Raw genomic sequence first — 22816 nt, forward strand, 5'->3', positions numbered from 1 at the left:
CTCCTCTCCCCCACTGAAACACCTGGGTGTGACAATTCCACTTAGGAAAGGACCTGGTAAATTCTTCCACACTTCTGTGAATGCAATGTGCCTCATTTTTTTCCAAGGGATATTTTTGTCTCAGCAACCAAAACTTAAAACCAAAAGAACGATTCTCTAAGGGTAGACCTTCAGCTGAATGGACAACCTTTCCTGAAACCCCTAACAGCAACCTTCAGAGGCGGCCACCTACCCCCTTGAAGTGTTTTCAATGCCTGCTGTTTCCTTCAAGATCACAGACTTCATTGCCCTCTGTCCAATCACTGTCAGGGAGAGAGCGGAGTTTTCATCAGAAGATGTGGGAGGAGATGAAGGGCCAGCTCCTCACTTCCCATAGGCTTGGGATCTGTAACTGCAAAAACGGCTCTAGGAGTTTGAGGCAGGCAAGGCAGTTAGGATGATAAAGTCTTTACTGAAATGAATCATCCAGAGGAGCAGCAGTAGTCAGTAAGTACATTTGATGCCAATCACTCCCCAGGGAGACAGCCCCACTCACAAGAAATGGTTTATTGTGTAAAATAAAATTAAAAACACAAAACTCACATGGGCACCATTTGGAATCCACTTAGCTTTGAGCCAGATGGGGAACAAAGTCAGCACTTGTGAAAAACATAAGGAGATTTTGGGGGCTAATTTGCGAGGGGTTAAAAACGAATGCAAAGAAACCTAGATATGGCAGTGATGACGGGGCAGGGTCACGTCTGCCTAAGATAAGGGAGGACCCACTGAATCCATTCACTTGGATACTGGAGAAAAGTCACTATATAGGGCCAACACACATTCACACTCTCCTCACCCCCAACACACAAACACATAGACACAGGGCCAATCAACTGGGAAAACTGGGGCAATTAAGGCTTTAAATGAATTATGGTCACTGTCTGGCTGGTTCTTGCTTTGGGTAACAAGAGTTACTATCCCAAAAGGCTATCTGCAGGTGGCAGCAGGGCACAGTAATGGAAGAAGCCTCCCTACACCCACCCTCTGCCTCCGTCCACTGCACAATGCAGACAGTTCTGCTGGGTTAGGCCGTGACTCACTAGCTTAGTCAGCCCAAGCAGCCACCTCTGGGGGTGGGGGCAGGGGACTGTCCCCAACAGTGCTAGCGATAACAGCCACCTTGTGCCTCAGAAGCCATATTGTGCCCTTAATCTGCAGCTATCTAGGCTGAGGAAAGAGTCCAAAAAAGGGATTGTTCTGCAGTGGGCCATGCCAGCTGTGGATGAACAGATGAGTCACCTGAAAACCCCAGGGGGGTGAGCACCTCATGTGTTTGAAGGAAAAAACACATACTCCATCCCCCCCGCCCCAATTCTAATGCTAGTTCTGTTAATGAACAAGTTAATAGTCTCTTATAATGCCTCTCTAATGGACGAGCTGAAAAATGTCTCAAAATAATGGCTTCACAGAAAGATGAGATTACATTTCCCTTTAAACACAAGGCTCATTGCAGGAGCTCTTCCTGGGCATTCAGGGCTGCTGCAGATTCTTTCCCCATGCTCAGCCTTCAATGGGGCCAGCTAGGGACAGGTGCAGGCCAGGCAGAGGCTGCTACCACTGCTGACTCAGGGCCAGCAGGAGAAGCCACTGTTGCATCTCAGAGCCTGGAAGCGCTGCAGTTGGGAGGGGTGCCAGGTATCCCAGAGGCCAAGCCTCTGTCATAGGCAGTGACAAACACGAGCAGGTCAAGGAGACTTCAGAAGCTCCTGGACCACTCCTGAGTGGCTGTGCCACCTCTGCCACTTCCAGTGCGAGGCTGTCTTTCAGAGGGGAAAGAAGCAGGACACTGATCCATGTTCCTAAAGAACAAGGAAGGTGGAAAGTGCTTTTAGTGCTGGTTTTGAGTCATTTTGTGGTGGTCTCCAGTTGGGACCAGGCTCCAAGATGAGAAGCAAACGAGGCAGTCCAAAGCTCCCCACCCACCAGAGAAGGGGGCCAGGATTCTCAGTTGTGAGGAGAGATGAAAAAGGAAAAAAGAAAGAGCATCTCCCTGGGCTGATTCCACCACCAGGCACTCGGGGCTATTTGGCACAATGTTGCTCAAAAGGAGTTCAGCAAGGCCCCCTCAGGACACACAGCGGGCATCCAAACCCTGCCCAGGATGCACCCCCATCCTCTTTGTTGTTTCAAGCAGCCACTGTATTCTCATTCCATCATGAGTGGGACCAGATATCTTGGGTGGCCTGGGCAGAGTGCAAATATAAAAAATATTTTTTCCACTCAAAGGGAGGAAAAGAAAAAGTATACCTTAGAAAACTAGAACTTTTAATCTGTAATGCAGAATTTAGAATGTCCGTAAGTCTTGTTTCCACCGTGGGTGCCAGTGGCTAAACTTAGGTGAGGTGAGGTGAAGTGAGGTGAGGTGAGGTGAGGTGAGGTGTAGGTCCATGAAAAGGGAGACCCAGAAAGTCCAGTACTTGATTAGTGCAAATAGAGGCAATCGAGTCTTTAAGGGTATTCCATGGCAGCACAAGCTTCTTGTGTCCTGTATGTGAACTGACCAATACTTCTTCTGTGGCTTTTCCAGGGTGCTCACATCCCAGGAGCTGGACAGGTGGGGTGACTGCTATGGAGTCACCTGGGTGAGCCCTCCAGTCGATGCTGAAGGGGGGGATTGGGGGGAAATGGATGATGGTTTTTTTTCCCCACCCTTAATCTACACACACTGTCCCTGCTGGAAATGCATATGAATGTTAAACCCATGTCTTCTTTTCCCTGGTGGCCTGAGGTAGAGAAGCACACAAGGCTGATGGCAAAGGGTTAGGTGTAAAGATTTTGCTCCTGATACTTCCTTCTGCGGGCACAACGGGGACATCCGTTCTTCATCTGGGATTGGCAGTTACTATGGAAGACAGTTTTGCACTCTCTGCACCTGAGAGGGAAAGAAAAAACAGCATGATCCAAGTGACCTCTATGGGATCCCCCTGTAGGCCCTGGAGCCACTGGGCAGGAACTCTGGATCTAAAATGCTGACCTGAGCCCTGGAAACATCCTAAGCAGGAGCATTTTTCACCCAGATAGTACAGTGGACTTTTATCTCTTAGGCTACAGGTCTGAAGAGCTGAAGTTGTAAAATACTCAAGGCCAACTCTTTCCTTCCAGGAGCAAGGGAGCTCATACCATCTGAAGGCCCTATCTGGCTAGGGAGGGGAGGAGGCAGCTGCCACTTACCGTGTTGTGGTATCAAACTCAAAAGGGAAGATGATGCCATTGTGGTGGCAGATTTGGCAGATGAAGCCCCGCTGGGTGCACAGGTCACAGTGATAGACATGCTGGGAAGCAAACTGGATCAGATCTTGCAGGAATCCCTCAAAACTCCCATCAGCAATCTGCCAAAAGGAAACATCAAGGGAAGTTCTGCCACGAGGGTTGTACATGTGGATCACGATCCTGCCACCCTGGCTCTGGGTTTGCCAAACACTTCCTCATGGTCTTCATGTGGCAGACCACGTGAGAGAGGAGATGAAAGGGAGGGGGAGAAATTGAGTTTCCTAACCCTTTTATCACTAACATTTTTTCCTCCCCCTACATTCCAATATTCACTTAAGATGGGGAAAGAGGGGAAAGGAGGGTGAAATTGCTCATATACACATACTACTGGGACCACTGGGCCTAGCATCCACTACCATTCCATGTGTTTGGGACTGTGCTGTTGCCCACCACCACAGGGAATTGTGGAGACTATCCACTTGCCAAGGCAGCTTTCAGCCGTAGGCTGGCATCACCACTGTGATACTTATAAAAATGGGCCTTTACTGCCCCACACATCAGTAGTCCTTGAGCACTTTCCCCATCTCCCATTCATTTTTCCCCCTAGGAATGGACCTGCAAAATCTTTGTGGAACAGGGGCTGAATTCTCACCTGCTGGAGGTCAGCAACACTGTACTTGTGAGGAGACTCTAAGAGATAGTTTCGGTAGCCAAGGCTTCAGAGAAAACATGAGAGAGGGTGGTTAGTGGTATTTCCCTGGAACCAAAAACTCATGTTTCAGGGGTGGAGGAGGAAACCAGCTCAGATGCTAACCAAACTCTGGCTTGCACAACACAGATGGCTACAGATCCCCTACAGGGTTACATCCTGAGGAACAGAGAGGAAACACCTGGGGAAGCCTCCGCCTTGGTGCAAAAATCCCATCAGTCTCATTGTGGGAAAGGGAGGGAAAGAGGGTCAGGGTCCAAGTGGAGAAAACCAAATCTTCATGGTTCCTTGAGAAATTTAGGCTTGGTAACCTGCATGTCACTCTTCAAGGCTTCCTTTTAACATCTGGAAGGATGGTGTGAAGCAGCTAAGGGTGCTTAGTCAGAACTGTGCTGTGAATTTAATATAGCTATCTCTCTCTCTCCCCCTCCATATATATATATATATTTTTATATATATATAAAATCTAGGGATTAGGTGACAGTTTCTCCTTCCTCCCTCCTCCTCTTCTTTCTCCTCCCAGGGACAGACACACTCTCAAAACTATACAACACACACACATCCCCTTAAAACTGTACACAAAGGGGTTACTGTGAAGCCTGGAGATTTCCATGAGAGCCAGAGGTCAGTATAACCCATGTCCTAACAGGAACAGAGATTCTGTCACTAACTTGAGTGCAATGACTTCTCCCAAGTAAACTTCCAGCTTTACACGGAACAGGAAGCTGCCCTTTATCGCTAGCAGGAAGGCAGTGAATGTGAATTGTAGCCTGGCCCCGGTTCCCCAAAGGAAGAGGTGGGAGTTGTATTTGGACAGAGTGCTATCTCTCTCCCATCAGCGCATCTTGTCCCATTGTTTCGGAAATTATGGAATCTAGCAAGAGCAGAAGGTCCTCCCCCATGGGCAGACCAAATGCCATGTGACTCCCTGATCAGGTGGGTAAAAGAGCTGGCTGGGTTCTCGCACTTCATCCTTTACCATACTCGTCCAAATATAGATCACATTTCCTCCTTTAACTCTGGCTTTTTTAAAAACCCAAGGAAGAAGTGTAATTAGCATTATTTTCCAGTGTACACCTATAGTATTCCCCCTTCAAACAGAGCCAGCTCATACTAGCTCTAGAAAGTTGACTTAAATTTTCAGTGTGAACACTTACACCTTATAAATTAACAAGAGATACAAATCATGGCTTGATTTATTGATTTGTTGATTGTCTAGAGTTGAAAAAGTGATGAAGGAAAGATTTAGAGAGCCAGTTGCCAGCACACTCCCTGAACGTAGCCTACAGCAGAATCAATTCAGAAATTACGATTTGTCTTTGGGCATGAAATTTGCCCTCTCCAGGCATCAGTTTCTCTATTTGCATAATGGGAAGAATAATTCCTAGTGTGAAGATCAAATACATAAAGAGTTTTTATATAAACTCACAAAAACCAGGGACTGCTAGGTGTCACAGTGGACAGAACACTGGCCCTGGAGTCAGGAACACCTGAGTTCAAATCCGGTCTCAGACACTTGACACTTACTACCTGTGTGACCCTGGGCAAGTCACTTAATCCCATTGCCTAACCAAAAATAATGATAATGATAATGATAATAATAATAATAAACTCACAAAAACCAGCCTTCCTGTACATGGGGATAATTTTTTTCTAAAGAAGGAATAAAAGGATATCTTAAAAGATGAAACGGACAATTTTGGTCACAGGCCAAGCCATAGCCTTTCCTTCATTCATCTCTGATTTCTATTACTGACTCTCCAAAGTTCTTTCCCCACCATGACCCAGTAGCCTTCTCACCCTGTAAGATCACTCCACCCTGAAGCCCCCTTTCTCAGATTGGTCAATTCCTCCTGGAATCTCCATTTTAGAAAAACTACCGAGGAGCCATGCTCCCTGCCCCTTACCTCCTTCCCCCTACTCTGGGTACCTTTGGTTTCTCCCTCTCTTGCCTAGTCCCCTGTTTTCCAGCTTTCTCTTATGTGTCTTCCAGAATCAGAATCTAAGTTCCTTGAGGGCAGGAACTATCTTTTTGTTTGTATCTATATTCCCAGTACTTAGTACATTGCATGGCACATGCATAATGAATGCATGCTGGGTTAATGATATAAAATTGAAAAGCTTTTTCACAAAGCAAAATAAATGCAGTCAGAATTAAAATTAAATTAAATTAAAATTAAAATCAAATCTAAACAATCCTTGTAGCATATTTCTCTGATAAAGGTCTGATAGTCAAGACATAAAATGAATTGATATAAAATATATAACAAGAACCATCCTCCAATAAATAAGTGGTCAAAGGATATGAACAGGCTATTCTCAAATGAAGAAACACCAACTATTAACAATCATATAAAAAACACTCTAAATTACTGCTGATCAGCAGTATCTGATGGGCAAAGATGACAAAAGAGGGAAATAGTAATTGTTTCATTGGTTGTTGAGGATAGGCCCACTAATACATTGCAGAGCTATGATTTTTTTTTTTTCTTTGCAAGGCAATTGGGGTTAAGTGACTGGCCCAGGGTCACACAGCTAGTAAGTGTCAAGTGTCTGGTCTGAGACCAGATTTGAACTCAGGTCCTCCTGACTCCAGGGCCGGTGCTCTATCCACTGCACCATCTAGCTGCCCCCAGAGCTATGATTTGGTCCAACTATTCTGGAAAACAATTTGGAACTACAGCTAAAGGGTCACCATCCTTTGATCCAGTGATACTGCTATTTAGGTAGATAACCCAAGGAGGTCAAGGACAGAAGGAAAGAATGTTGATAGCAGAACTTTTTATTGTAGCAAAGAAGTGAAACAAAATAGGTGCCTATTGATTGGAAAATGGCTAAAAATTTGGGTACATGAACGTGATGGACTGTTAAGACACTAAAAGAAATGATGAGTATGACAGATTCAGAGTAAAAGGGAATGAGCTGTACGCATAGTTCAACAAGTAGCACCAGAAGAGTAATTTATATGATGACTACAATCTCATATCAAGGAAATTAACTTGAAAAGACTTCAGAATTCTGATCAAAGTGCAGTCACCTGACTTTAGAACACTGATAAGATGTACCACCTTTTGGCAGACAAGCAGTGGAAGCACTAAAGGGGCACAATATGTGCATTCCCAGACATGGGCCATGTATCAAATGTTTGGTTGAGACGGACACATACACACGTATATATACATAGGTGTACACATGAGTGTGTATGCATACATGCACATACACACATGCGTGTGTGCATGTGTGTATCTGTTACAAAGGAAGGTTTCTATTCATGGTTGGAGTGGGTCAGTGGTTAGTGATAGATATGCCAAAAAAGCAGCAATAAAATAGTTTTTAAAAGGCACACAAAAAAATAACTATAGAAGATAGAAATAAGGTAATTTTGCTACTTCCTTGTTAAATTAAATATTTCTTTAAAAACTACATCACTGACATTTAGTTTCTTATCCAATCTTTCTTGTTCTCTGTACACTGAAATATTTGTTGATGATTTTTAAGTTCACAATAAAAAAGAAAATTTTAAAAATAAGCATTTCTATAGAAACTCTTTGGGAGAAAATAGTTATTATAAGTAGCAAGATGTAGAGTGTACTCTTATTTTATAACATCCAAATTCTACACGGAGCCATCCATTGGCGAGGTACTCCCTCCCTACTAAGGCAGTCCAGTGTGATAAAAGGAGGGCTTCTCATTAAAAAGCTTCCCTTTACACTGAATCCAAACCTGCCTCCTTTGAACTTCTACCCACTGTTCCTGGTCCTGCCTTCTGGTGGCAAGTCTGGAATCTCCCTTTCATAAGACAATCCTTTAAATACCTGAAACTATCTCTCCTGCCAGTTCTCTTCTCCAGGCTCAACATCTTCTCTGATTGCATGGTGGCCAATCCTTCTTACAGAAGGCTGCCTTTCTGTGCACGTGCTCCAGGTTTTCAGAATTTTAAAAATGTGGCCACTTGAGCTCCCAGTGCCCCAGGGAACTGTCTAAGACTAAGCTGAAGAGAAGAAGGTGCTGAGCTGCCCTGGTAGAGTGAGTTTCCTCATGCAGACATTCCCTTTACAAATGTGATTGGTGTCCAGTCCATAGGCTTATCCTAAAATGTGGCACCTGTAAATGAATCCAACCCTCCCGATGTCTGACCAGGTCCTCCTGGACACAATGCTGCCTCTCAATGTAACTGCATTAAGAATTTGGCTACCAGGACACACTGCCAACTTGTCCTGAGCTTGCATTTCATGAAAGTCTCAACCATGTGGATTCCCCCTTATTCATTTCAGTCTGCTGAAATCTTTTTGGATCCTGATTTTTCCGCCAATGTGTTTAGTGTTCATGGCAGCTGTGTCATCTGTGGTTTTGATCAGCATGTCACCCATGCCTTCAACCAAGTAAATTAAAAAAATGTTGGACAGAAGAGGCCCAAGGACATTCAATGGCAGACTTTGTTCCAGATTGGCTCTGATTCATTAATGATTACTCTTTGGGTCTGAGCACTTAATTTATTTCAAAGATCTCTAAGCATTTTATAAACATGGTATTAGTCCCCCAAGTATCAATCGGGAAGAAGACAGATAACTGGCTAACTAAACCCAATTTCATTTTCATGTTAACAATCATGAGCTGCTGTTCTCTATCCATGATATACTTATTTACTACAGGTTTATTGTTCAAAAGCTTTATAGACTTAAGATACTGTACCCTTTTTTCTTTTTATGACAGTTATTAACCCATAGGTTTAAGAAATTAAGTTAGTGACCATCTTATTTATTTCCAAAGGGCAAATGAAAGGAATCCCAGACTGTTAGGCTTTAAGAGACTTCAGGTCCATCTAATTCAATCTCCTTATTAATTTATATATGATGGGGAACCTGAGGCCCAGAGATGACTGAAAAGTCCCAGCTCCACTGAGAAAGGTAGAGTAGAATCTTGTGGTAGGCACTGTGACTCTGAAATTCATAGCTCCCTGATTCTTCCCTAGTTACTCAGCCTATTGACATGAAGATAATGACTGAGAGACATATCTGCTATAGTCTCGCTCAGCTGTGTACTAAACCACTGGGTCCTATTTTCTTTGGGACCCCTTCTAGCTGGAAAAGTCAAGACTTACGTGTCCCACTTAGTTAGGCTCACTTTTCTGCAGAAGCCACAGGATAGGGAAGGTGGAAAGCATGGTTATTAGAGCCAGGCACCTGCTGAAATGCCCTGAATGGCTTTCTGATTCCCATTAGTCCAGAGCTAATAACCTCCTGGTGGTTCTACAAATCCGAAGACATGAGGAGGACAGATGCCTGGTTTTTACCCAGACACCTGATATGTTAAAACTTGCACCCATACCTGAACCCATGGATGGGGAGGTCAGTTTTGCTCTCACTTGGCAAAGATTTCACCATCTCTGGTTATAGAGAGAAAGGAGGGTTGGATCCTCATGAATCTCTGGTCATGGGAGTCTTGTAAAAGTAAGAATGAGTCAATTCCTCCCGAGTGCTAACAATGTGACCTCTTAGTCACCTTAAAAGTCAGGGAAGCTCAGATTTCATGGCTTACCACAAGGACAGGAGTAAAACCTGCTTATGGAGTTTCTCCAGGGACCCATCAAAAAGGTGGAGCGGGGGATCTTTACACACAGGCACAGAATTTTCAACATGTTATCAGATCATCCTCCTGGCAATGCAAGCTTTTGGGTCACCTTGGCTGAGCTAGTACTTCCTAAAAACAATCAACCTTTTCCTTTAAGAGATGAGATCCTATTGCAAGAATAGCTCATGGGGTCTGCAAAGGGGAGTATAAGGTCCAGAAGTCAGAACAGCAATAAGGGGAAATTGGAGAAGATAACAAGTCTTTCATGCTGTACTCTGGACTCTCACTCTCCTTAAAGAAGCAGTTTCACAACTTTGTTTAGTAAATTGACTGTGGTCACTATCAGGTGATATCTGAATGACTTTACTGGGAAATAAAATCATAATTTGGTAAACTCAGCTCTTTAAATAGGTGGGTCCTCCTAGGCAGGTATATTAGTCCTGCATATTTCTCTCAAGTGCCTTTTTTTACTCAGAAGATCTAAGTATGACCCCAATATTCCTATAGAGAGAGGCTTAGATTGAGGTAGGAAGTTTGAGGCACAGGTGACTTATTCTAAGTTCCTCAAAATAACAGGAAGGGGTCCCAAGTCTTGGCTTTCTGGGCCTGATTCCAAGATAAATTTTCTAGACCCTCGTCTAATGGCCTCATCATGACGTGTTTAGATTAAGACTGTTTGGGAAGATGAAGTAGTGACTCCAGAATGTTACTCTGGACTGAAAGATACATGGTGCATACAGTGGTTTGGGCTGGCACTCACCGTTTGCTCAGTTCTTTCAGGGCCCCACTTCTGCACAAGGTCAGGTAGTCACCTAGGAGCTTAAGCTGCTCCCGGCTCCTCCAGATATGGTTCATCTGCTCCACATGGTCATAAAGAGACTTATTCACCAGCTGTAGGTTGATGAGGGGCTGGTTCCGGATTTGAGTTAGGAACTTTAGGGCCTGGCGGCAAACCTACCAACACAGAGACAGCACCAAATTGATGATGAGAGCTAGGGGCATCCACAGCTCTGGTGGTTCTACTCCCCTCCCCCATGTCAACCCCACAGACCCTTTCCAGCTGCTTCCTGCTCTTCCAAGTTTCTTCTAGACCTCATTCTTTCTGACTAAAGGAAATCAATCTTTTAGCAAGCACTCTTTTTCTACCCTGACTTGGAGACAAAGTAGTCAGAGGTAGTTCTGGCCACAGGAAGCATTAGATTAGTCATTGCCAAATGACAGTTTGTTTCTCCTCTGTGGTGCCACTGAATAGCCTCTGCTCTGATAAGGAATTTCTCGTGTTTAACACCACATAAAACCAGATGAGGAGTCATGTGATAGGCTATATCAGCTCCAAGTACCTTTAGTACTTCCAAATATTAGATATTTTGAAGGGCATGATCTGATCTAAGGTTTTTTCCTCTCAGCTGGCAGGAACCTCAGAGAGAGTTCAGCCTATATCTGATCAGAAGTCTCCCCTAGGTGCCTTCTCAATAAGTGAACATTTAGTCACTGACTGAAGACCTCCAATGAGCTCTCTATCTCAAGAGACAGTCCATTTTTGGACTACTCTCATCTGAAGAAATATATTTCTTACGTTAAGTCAGAATCTGCCCCTGCAATTTCTACCCATTCCCCTAGTTCTAGTCTCCTCCACATGACTGTCTTTCCAACATTTGTCTTTCAACGTGACAATCTTCCCTATGCCTTCACTTCTTCAGACAAAACACTGCAAGTTTTTTCAACCAATTTTTGATCTGATACTAACATATAACATTGAACAAATCACTTAACCTCATCTATAAACTGATCTCGAACCCTTTCTGTCCTCAAACTGTGCTCCTACTGCTGATTTTAACCCCACTGCAACCTCAGATGCCTCATCTAACATGTGGCTAAGCTAACATGGCAGGGTCATGACAGCCTACAGCCCTGACCTTGGAGCAATCGAATATCTATTCGGAGAACAGAAGAACACTTTGGCACCAGATTCCTATTTGTAAGTGCTCCCAGCGGTTTCTAAATTCTCACCTACCAATAACTAATTCCTCTTCTCACTTGCCCTGCCCTGGCCTCCTAGGGACCTGATAAAGTGAGTTCTCTTTTGGAAAAGACCACCTCTTCAGAGGCCAAACACTTGCTTCAGGAACTAAGCCCATATTCTAACACATCCTCAGCAATGCCACTCCAGAGGACTACCCTGAGCAGATGGTGCTTTGACTTCAACAGATGAGGCAAACAAATTAATAAAACCATTTTCTTGTTTATGGTGACATCCTGTTATTCTTCTGTGTGTCAATCATCAGTGGAGGGCACTGATCTTTTAGGAGCAAAGAAATAAACCAACAACAACAAAGAAAAGCAAAACACCAAGACAAGCAACTTTCTATTTGTAATTTTTGTCTTTGTTGGTCAATGGCCAGACACTTCCTGATCTAAGATGAATCTAGAAGAAAACCATTAATTTTCCTACTGCAAAAGTGAGGTGAGGAAGAGCAACCATAACAACCCCCCCCCCCCCAAAGAGGCCCCTCTCCTAGCCTGGCTGAACTGTGAGCACGCCCTGCCAAAATCTCAGTCAGATGCAACTGAAATGACATTGTAATACCTAAGCCAGTACCACACATGAAATAACATCCTATCCCCTCAAGCTCAGCACTCCGTGGAAGAAGGGGTAGCAGGTTTAGAAGAATTTTGGACCCTTCTGGGAGTCTAGTGAACCCATGGAACCCCTTGTTGGAAGACTGTTGCCTACATTAATAAATTAAGGTCATGCTCAATTTCACATATCAGCTAGTGATAATAATTTTAGGAATTTTTCCCTCCATTCAAGTTTGTAGGCCCCTGGAATTGATCCACAGAACCTAGTTTAAGAACGCCTGCTTTACACTCATTTGGGGACGAAGAGCATGCTATTGTTCATGTTGTTTTCCTAGGCCTGCAGTGAGCTCCTTCCTTCTCCTTTTTCACCTGTTGAACCCATCCCTTAAAGACCCATCTCAAATATAATCTCCCCCATGAGATCTCCCCAAGAACGACTCCCCTAGAACTTCACATGGCACTCTGCACCTCTGCTCATGTTTCTATACATTAGCTGTATCTCTTCTTTATCCTTATCATTCTATCACTCACATCTTGACCCTCTGTTGCCTGGCTTTTGACTCATCTTACAACTCAAACTGTTTCCTTTAAAGTTACCAGCAATACTGAAACCACCAAATCAAATGTCCTCCTCTGAAATCTCTTCTCCTTGACTTCTCTGCCAATATTTGACTCCACTGGGCACTTTTTCTGGATATTCTCAAATCTCTAGGCTTTCAGGGCACTCCCACTTGTCTAACTACTACTCAGTATCCCTTGTTGGATCTCCATCCACATCAAGTTCCCTAACTGTACTCCCAAGGGTCTGTCCTGGGCTCTTTTATCTTTCCTTTCTCTCTCATTTTGGTGACCTCTTTAACTCCCATAGGCATGATCCCCTTTATGCTGATGACACCCAGATCCATGTATCTAGTCCATATCTCTCTCCTGAGCTCCAGGTCCACATCCCCAACTGCACCTTTGACGTTTTGAGCTGGATGTCCTGCAAGTATCTCAAACTCAACATGTCCAAAATGGAAGTCATTACTTTATTCCTCAAATCGATCCTCCTCTTCCAAGCTTCCTTAAGTACACCATCATCCTCCAGTTACCCAGGTTTGCAAACTCAGTATTGCCTGCAACTCCTCACCTTTTCTCTCCCCACATATTCAATCAGTTGACAAATTTTGTCATTTCTACCTCCACTATATTTCTTGCATCTGACCCATCCTATTTACATGATCACCACGCTAGTATAGGTCCTCCTTACCTCTCACGTGGACTATTTCTTATAATACTTTCTCCCTGCCTTTAAGCCTCTCTGATCCATCCTCCCCCAGCTGCCAAAATGAATTTCCTAAAGTGCAGGTTAGCCCATGTCACTCCTCTGCTCAAACTCCAATGGTTCCCTATTGCCTTTAACACAAAAAATGAACTCCTTCATTTGGTATTTAAAGCCTTTCACAATCTGGCCTCCAATGTACATTTCTAGTATTAAAATCTATTACTAGTCCCTTTTCTACAACATATGGTCCAGTCACATTGGCCTTCTTTCAGCTCCTCACACACAAGCACTCCGTCTCTTCTCTCTGGGCCTTTGCACTGGCTGTCTCTCACACCTGGAACCTGGAATGCATTCTCTCCTTGCCTCCACCTCTTTAGAAGCCTTAGTTTTCTTTAAGACTTAGCTCATGTGCCACCTTCTATGAGGCCTTTCCTGATCTCCTCCCCCTCCCCCTCTAGCTGCTGATGAATCCCTTCCTACTCCTACAAGTATCTATTTTGTACATATACCTTCTTACACACATGTTGTCTCTCTTGACTAGATTGTAAACTCCTAGTGGACAGGGGCTGTTTGGTGCATTAGCATAGTGCCTGGTACACTGCTGATTTGACTGCCTGGGATCATACATGCACATGTCATATACCTGAATTAGATAAGGTTCTTGAGGGTAAGAACTGTGTTGTTTTTCATCTCTGTATTCAGCACCACAGTGCCCTGCACATAGCAAGAATTTATTGAATTGTATCGAGGAAGTATGGCTTCTGTAAACTCTCTATCTTCCCTAAATACAGGCCAGTATACACAAGAGTGTTTAATAAATGTTAATTTGAGGGTGCGGCTAGGTGGCACAGTAGATAGAGCACTGGCCCTGAAGTCAGGAGGACCTGAGTTCAAATCCAGCCTTAGACCAAACACTTGTCACTTACTAGCTGTGTGACCCTGGGCAAGTCACTTAACCCCAACTGCCTAAAAACCGGAAGAAAAAAAAGTTAATTTGACTGTATTTCCAAGATGGCAGCTTAGGAATAGAAATACAGTTTGTGGCCATGGGACAGAGGTTTTCTCTTAAGTGAATCACAGTACTTGGGGTGGAGAGGTCTGAATCTACAACTTTAGCTCTATACTCCCACCACCTGAACTACATGAAGGGATAGAGATAAGCCAATTACTCAATAGATAAAGTCTGAGTTTTCCAAACCACAGAAACCACGAAGTCAGAGCTTGTCCAAGGGACTTACGGTGCGTTTAGTGAGGTCCCAGTTGTGGATGAGCCTGGCTGGAATCACTGAACTGTCATCCTGGTGGCAGATGTCACAATAATAGAGGCCAGAGAAGGCACAGAGTTTGGGTCTCACAAATGAGAATCCAATCTGTCTGGAGCAGCCTGGAGGGTTGGAAGGGAGACTGTGAGAATGTGAGCCTCAGCCAGAATGCCTATAACGAGCCTTTTCTATTCCATTCCATTCCTTCCTCTCTAACCCTCAACACTGATGTCAATCTCACTTATCCCTTGGGGCTTTCTATGTCTGACGGTGATTCTTTTGAAGCAAAAGACAGTGGGGACATTTTAAATCCCTAGTTACAATGTCAAGTTTAACACAGATTGAGTCAGAGAGATTTCTGACAAAATCAGACCAACTCAGGTCCTCAGGAACAATGAAAGGGAAATTGGTGATGACAGGGCCCAGGCCCACAGGGAAGCCACAAAGGGACTGGACTCACAGTCAATAATACTACTTTGACGCTTCCTGCGTTCTTCCTATCTATGGCTTTTGTTTTCACATTACATTCTTGGCCCGGTGGGAAGAACCTGGTCTCTGGAGTCAAAGATTCTGACCTCAGATCCCCCTGCTGACACACATTACCTGCATGACTATGAGTAAGTGTCTCCTCCCCTCCCCAAACCTCAATGTCTGTATATGAAAAATGAGAGATTGTATTAGGTGATCTCTAGGGCCCCTTCTAGCTCTATTGATAATCCTCTGATACTACATTCTATCCTACCTGATGAGTCATCCCTTCTAACAAAGATTCTAAAAAGGAAAAAAACCCCAAACAATTCAGCAAAACTACTAAAACACTTGATCAACTGTGTTCGACAGTACTTGCAATATTCCATAGCCACAAAGGGGCAGGGGTGGGGTGGAGGTGCATCACTCTGACTGTTCAGGAGCCAAGCCTGGTCATTATAATTAAATAGCTGAACTCTCCATTTTCAATAGGTTATGTTCAAATAACGTTCCTCAACAATGCAGGCTTCTCCACATTCCTCTTTAAGAGCAAGGGAAACTAAGTAAGAGTTATAGGTAAGACATAAATAGCTTGTTAACATTAGTCAATGAAGTACAGACCTTGTAGCAGAGAGGTATGGGAGGAGACTAGACTAGTCCCTGCCCATGAAGACTTTACAATCTAACAGGGGAGGCAAGACTTACCAAGTACAATAAAAAGGCTAGTTTGAGGCCTGTGTTAGGTTGGAAGAGAGATGGAGATAGATAATGAAGAAAACTTCCTGGAGGAGGTAAATCTGTGAATGATAGAAGGATCTGGTGGTAATGAAGCAAAGGCTATTCTAAGTATAAGGAATTTGGGGAAAGGTTTGGAGATCTTTTAGTTTCTTCAGTTGTAAGATAGCAAGGTTGGACTAGACGATTTCCAAGATTTCTTCTGGTTCTAATCCCATAATCCAGATGCAAGGAAATGGGAAGAATAATGGGGGGGAAACTGACAAACAGGGTGCAGGCTGATGCGTTATAAAAGTTAAGAGTGGATAGGCTGAGTGGGACTAGAGGGCAGAAAGCTCTTAAGACTGAGGAACTCTTTGATCCAGACGATAACAAGGAGCCCTGGGAGGCAGGGTCCAATGCTCAAAATGTGAGGAAGGAGAACCCTTTCTTAGATGATATAATGGTTTACTGCAGGAAAGGCTAGGTAGAGAGGAGTAGAAAGGCCTGGAAAGTTGTGTGTCTGGGGTAATGCAGGATAATTTGGACAAGGCTTGAAGAAGGAGAGACAGGAATGGGTAGGTCTAAACAATGTGAGGAAAAGAGATACATGAACAAGACAGGGAAAGATGAGTTGGCATGAGGAAAACTTTAAAGCTGTGCCTGACTCATTCAACCCGTGATCCATCTTCCTTTTTAGACCACTGACCTTTCCTTCAATGGAACAGTAACCACTGGAAAACTTGTGGCGAAAATACCTAAAACCCAGTTTCAAAGGACCAATCTTCTTCCTCTCCTTGTTCTGAGATTGGTGTAATACTTTCATCCTTGGACCCAAATTTTAGTCCTAATTCTACCAGTAACTCCAAGTGTGAGTTTAAACAAATCAAAGCCTCTTTGGGCATGGGTCTCCTTTGTAAAATGAATAGCTTCGGGGCAGCTAGGTGGCACAGTAGATAGAGCACGAGCCCTGAAGTCAGGAGGACCTGAGTTCAAATCTGGCCTCAGACCAAACACTTGACACGTACTAGCTGTGTGACCTTGGGCAAGTCACTTAACCCCGATTGCCTCACTAAAAAAACAAAACAAACAAACAAATAAAATGAATATCTTGGGCTGGTTGACTCAAAGGTCTTTTTCAGCTCTAACATTCTAGAACTTGAAGAATCTTACAAATACTACTCTGTAGAATCATGTCCATTACAAGTATCTAAATGTATACGCTCCCCTACACCTCTCAGCACACTTTTACTGAAGGGTAGCTAAGTACAGCCAACATTGTTTCTCCCTGCCACCTGAAGCCCACTTCTTTTCACAACACTATGCAATTACTAGGAGAGTAAGGGAGGGAACTCTGATCATCAGCAAGGACAAATTCCTTTCACCAATGCAGATCATAATCACAATGATTTCATGGATTCCAAGTTCTAGGGAGTTGCTTAGACACATAGAAATTAGGTGACTTGTCCAGAAGCCTCCAGTTGCTAAGTGTCAAAGGTAGAATTTGAATACTGATCTTTCTGAATGAAAGCCCAACACATGTATCCACAACGTCCAGTTGCTTCTATTGAGAACACAATCACATTTCTAGAATAGAGATATAAAGATATTACTGTTCTACCAAAGTGGTTCGCTTCCAAAAGAAATGAATGGCAACCTGTGGAAATAGCGTGGAGAAGATATGGCTGATTTCACACCCTGAGTATCTTATTCTCTACCCTGTCTCTACTCCACTCTTTTCCACCTCACCTCAGCCACACACAAAAATGGTCATACCCTTGGTCTTGTCAACATCCCAAAATGTACCACCTTCCCCATCTTTGAGAATTCCAAAATTCTACTGACAGTCTTTTGATTTTCCACGTCTTTTTCCTTATCAAACTTTACCCTTTGTCCATACCATGATCCCAAACCCTTAATCCCTCAGTTCTCTCCCAGGATATTTCCCTTGACCCAGCCACTCTCATCTTTTTCCCCCATTTTGAACCCCACGGTGAACCAGTTCAGCTCTACGCTATCCTCTTTTCAAGTACCTAGTCCCCTTACCATATCACCACTTGAGCCCTGAGACCCCTGCTAAGCCTCAGCTTTCAGTGATTCTCTCCCTACCCCCCAACCATCCTACAGTCTTCTGCCCTTCCCCCTACACACATGCGTGTCTCATAGAAGGCCCTTAATAAATATTTAATGACTGACTAAAAGTCTTGATCATGCATTTGCCCACACTATTTCTCCCACCTCTCTCCTCAGTTGGTAGCTGAAGTAGAATTTGGGTGGATGGTACAACTTCTCAAGAAGCTACTTGGTAGGTCTGTCTTTGACTACTGTTCCCTCTCTTATCCTGTCCTCCCTAGCCCCATGGCTCTTAATCAGGTACCAACCACAGGTCTACTTCCCTCAGTCCTAACATTCTATTATTTAGTTATTATTCAACTGAACCAGGTTCTTTCCTTCGCTTTCAATGACGTTTTTAAAAAAGTGCTTCCAAACATTTTCTGTTCTTTGGTATATTTAGAATACAGACTGTTCACCTAGGGGTATAAATTGATGGACATGTATGTTGGGAGTGGGTGGGTTAGGGAAAAAGGTTCAGGATGGGATGAAACACTTTTAAATAGAACAGAATAATGAAGGAGGAGAGGGAATGCAGCTCAATTCCCTGGGGTGATGGTGTGAGGACAGCTCAAAACAGACTGCAAACCATCTCTGACAACAGCTGAGACGCCCATTGAAGTGGGAGGAAAAAGGGCCATGAATTGACAGGGAGGGAGGGGAAGAGAGAAACAAGAAACACATGAGCAGAAGAGGCTTTCATGTAGCCTCTTCTTATAATTAGATAGCTGAAAAGAAAAGCTCAAGAAATAGTAATTTATCAAAGAGATCTTTACACTGTGTCTTGACTCACCAGTAATGAAGTACTGTATTTAAGGGTGCTTTCTGCACCTAGGCTCACTCATACCTGCACAAAAGAAGCTCTGGGAATCCAGTCCTTTCTCTGTGGGGATGGCCACCAGATACTGCAACAGGAAGCCATTTTTCCCTGTTGTATATTTCAAGATTTCTTGGGAACTTTCATCGAGGCTTCCACCAAGAGTCAATGCCTCTTCTGCCGTTTCCAAATAGGACGTTAAGACTTTTCGTACAAGTTCTCTCCAGGCTGTTGCCTCCTCTGCACTCTGGGCCTTCAGTTTCAAGGTGGCCTTGGCTGTGATGATTTTAAAGAAAGCTGGACTCCCCAGACTTGTATCAGGGAGAATATCTCGGACTGTTTCAATCCCATGGCTATCACTTAATATCTTTTCGTTGTTTCTCATTTTGAAGCATTTTAGAGATTCTAAAGACAAGGAAAAAATTAAGGGAGTCCAGGTCTTCTCTGTATGCATGTAAAGAACTGATTCTTTAATAGCATCTAGTTCAGGCAAGAGTGGAAATGGCCAATCAAAATGGCCACCTAAAGAGGCTTCCTCATGGGAGAGTGGGATGGGGTGGCTAGAGGAGCTCTCTTGGGAGTGCTCTAGATCTTCCAGAGGGTCTGGGAGCTGCAATGTTTCCCATTCTTGGTCTTGCTGAGGTCGGCATTTCTGCAGTGCTTCATGCAGCCGGTCCAACCAATCCTCAGCCTCGTCCTGGGAGGGAGCACGCAGCGTCAATTTCTTTTTGGAGAATACCACCTCAAAGCGCCCATCACTTTGGGCTGGCCCCACAGACTCACAACGAAGAAGGGAGCAATTCTCTACACACTCACGATCCTTATCATTCAGATAGAGGCGGAACTCAAGCGGGGAAAGCTCACAGAAGAACTCTTTCCAGATGCCCATGGCCCCACGGCGTTCCAGTGTACCCAGCTTTATGAGGCCCCTGAACGGATTGGAGAGCCCTATAATCAAAGAGATTTCAGAAAATTATAAGGTTTCCTAGTCTCAGAGTGAAGAACAGATATTCCCAAAGGACCGGAAGGACAACTTGGGGAATAAAATTCTACAGCTAAAGGGTAAGTGCTTGGCTCAAGAGACCTGACTCACTAAAGTCTAAGGTCATATTTTGTGTGTGTGTGTGTGTGTGTGTGTGTGTGTGTGTGTGTGTATGTGTGTGTGTATACACAAGTGCAAACATATGCATATGTACATTGTAAGGTTCTTTAACTGAATCCTGGAGATGACTCTTAGGTGTTCTGGACCACTTTAAGTATTAGGAAAAGAACCAGATGTCCTGAGAACTCCATCCCTACAGGGATCCCATAGCCCAGGAACCAAGCATGGAGCAACTTCTCTGAAGCAGGAAAAGCACAGTAATACAACAGACTAGTTCCACTCAAAAACTCAGGGCAAAATCCAGGGAGTAGAATAGATTTAATGTAAAAGCAAATCAAAGACTGTTTCTATTTCAGAGTTCCACACACTATTGCCAAGACCAGGTCCTCATCAACCCAGTCCAATTTTCTACTAGGTCGCAGGAAATACAGAATACAGGAAAAAACTTTTAAAGGAGCATCCAAACTTATAAATACATTAGGTTATGACGATTTTAAAATGGTATCTGGTAGTCCCAAATATAGAAGGATTATTTTCACTATAAAGATCTGACAAAGGACGCTAAACATTAATAGAACTGCTAGTGGCCCTCGTCAAGATTGTTAAATCTTTAAAATGAATAGCAAAAAAACTTGGAGTTTTGAAAGGAACCTTGGAATAGCGATAACAGTCAGATTTATTTTATAGAGTCAGGCAGCATACATTTCTCTATCATGTGGCTCTAAGTACAAGGAAACAGACTCTTGTAGAATGGCTATCAAAACAATATTCATAATCTTGAGCATTATTAAGGCTATCAAGGAAAAATAACTTTCCTTTAAATATGTGATTTTAAATTGGTTTGCTGCATGATTTAATTACAGTTTTTATGTCTTGATACCAGCATTTCTTCCCCACCCCCTCAAGGGGAACACATTTAACAATAGAAATGAACAGGAACCAGGATTCAAATGAGAGAAATACCTGTTACAGACAGCAGAGGGCTCTAGCTTAAGAAAGAAATGGGGCAGCCTATGCATACCGATCTGTCTCCGATGGACCACCCAGAAGTGTTTGTATTCCGGATCAGGGATTGGCTTGGTTGGCCTGGCTTCCAAGGAAGGCACACAAGCTTGATCCAAGGGGTCCTTAAAGTGGTTCTTCCTTGGCCCTTCAGAAGCAGGATTATGGACATCAGGTCTTGTCTCTGGGGTCCCTTCCCCGGAGAGATCTGAAGCACTGTCTGGGATCCTCTCAGGGGAAGGCCGATAGAAATCATCTTCTGAGATCCAGCTTTTGTTTTCCTATTTTGCAAGAGGATAAGTAACAAATATTGACCTCATGAGAAGCAATATAGTAAACGGTTTTGGGAAAGGAGGCCCTGGATTCTAGTCTTGCCTCTGATATATATTGGTTGTGTGACCTTGGGGAAGTCACTTAACCTCTCAATGCCGCTGGCAACCCTCTAATATTTCTAAGTTGTCAAGCAGGTATCAATCTGCATTAGGTGAGGATGTTCCTCACTGAGAGTTCCCTATACTGATGAATTCACAGGTTCCATCCAAAAAATTAGCCACCATTTATATAATGCTTTAAGGTTTGCAAAGGGCTTTCCACACATTGCCTTATTTGAGATCCAGAATAAGCCTATGATTGAAGTACCACAGCTGCCATTATCTCCACTTTACAAAAAGGTACACTGAGGCTCCAGGTTAGGTTGTCAGCATCATGATCCTGTGCTCAGTTTAGATATTCTGGTGCATGTGTTTGACTGAATGTCAGTGCCAGCTAAATGAAGCTACAATCTGTGGGATTATAACTGAATACCTCTATATCAGAATCTCCCCTAAGTGGGATGATACTGCAATGCTGAAGAATTGAGGAGTCTCAGTCTGTCAGCCAGTGAGGGTCAGAGGCAGGATCTGAACCCAGGTCATACTTTATTCCAAGCCTGACACACTTTCTACTACACCAATAGATTCTAAGTTAAATGTTTTTGTCTTAAGGCCATGCTTGAGGTCGGAGGGAAGGAGGCTCCTTATTTAGTCATTTTAAATGTTTTTGCCTTTCTGAATACACGTCAGAGTCTCCCACCTCGCATCCGCTTTGCACCACCTCCTCCAGCTCTGCTGGTTTGGGGGTGGGAAGGAAGTTCAGATGGGCAATGATTCCCATTCCTTTCCCTTCCTACCTCAACTCCTGCCTTTCTGTCATCAGTTCTAGATGTAAAAACCAAGAGGAATAGAAAAGATAAGAAAGCAGACTGAATGTCTGGCTGTCTATTAAAAGGAAACCATGCACATACCACAAGTCACAAGAAGAGCTCACTTAAAAGTGTTGTTTTTAACACTTACATTGAGGTTGCAGGCTGCACTGCATCCCATCACACTTTGAGGCCCCTCCATAAGTAACAACAACAACAACAAAAATCACCTCATACACCCACACCTCCACATCTATAAACACTAAAGGAAGGGCAGGGGAGGGGATGCACTTGAAGATTTCCTTTTGATTAGATTAATACTATTAGGTGCTAAATGACCACTTATTCCCTCCAATCCAGGGAAGAAGAAAACTTGCAGGGTGAATCAGTAGCTCTTCTTTTTAAGCACAAGCTTTTAACCACCAAGGCCAGGAAGAATCCTATAAACCTAGCCCTCCTTAAAGTCTCTCCCACCAGGTAGGGCCCTCTCAAAAGGGATAGGGACCAGGATAGGGACAGGTTATCTTTTTGATACAGGATGATGAGTCATCCAGGGCAGCTTTCCTGTACTTTCTACAAAGGTAACATAGCAGCTTATGAACAACAGCATTCCTCAGTCAAACAGATACTAATTTCTAAAAAATGTGGTAAGAACATCCTAACAGCTATTTAAGTAGCAGTCCCTCCAAATTTAGGATACCTGATCCCAGATTCATGAAAAATACAGTATAGACCTGGCTGGTACCAAAGGCGTTGATGGAAATGTTTATCCTGATTGTCAAAGTA

The 22816-nt window shown here is 43.6% G+C and overlaps 1 protein-coding gene across 2 annotated transcripts in view; it reads right to left on the reverse strand.

Moving 5' to 3' along the window:
- Positions 1-431: 431 nt before the first annotated feature.
- The window catches only part of PLEKHM1 (pleckstrin homology and RUN domain containing M1), a 44133-nt gene continuing 21748 nt past the window's right edge, over positions 432-22816 (reverse strand). For both annotated transcript variants that reach the window (XM_027872778.1, XM_027872779.1), the window contains exons 6-12: positions 20870-21131; positions 18777-19694; positions 14612-14757; positions 10290-10483; positions 3902-3965; positions 3211-3368; positions 432-2911 (exon numbers count right to left, since the gene is read on the reverse strand). In XM_027872778.1, coding sequence (XP_027728579.1) covers positions 2800-2911; positions 3211-3368; positions 3902-3965; positions 10290-10483; positions 14612-14757; positions 18777-19694; positions 20870-21131 — 1854 coding nt within the window. In that variant the 3' untranslated portion in view covers positions 432-2799. The remainder of the gene's footprint in view (positions 2912-3210; positions 3369-3901; positions 3966-10289; positions 10484-14611; positions 14758-18776; positions 19695-20869; positions 21132-22816) is intronic.

Source organism: Vombatus ursinus, unplaced genomic scaffold (assembly GCF_900497805.2).
Source record: "Vombatus ursinus unplaced genomic scaffold, bare-nosed wombat genome assembly UNPS02014801.1, whole genome shotgun sequence".
NCBI lineage: Eukaryota > Metazoa > Chordata > Mammalia > Diprotodontia > Vombatidae > Vombatus > Vombatus ursinus.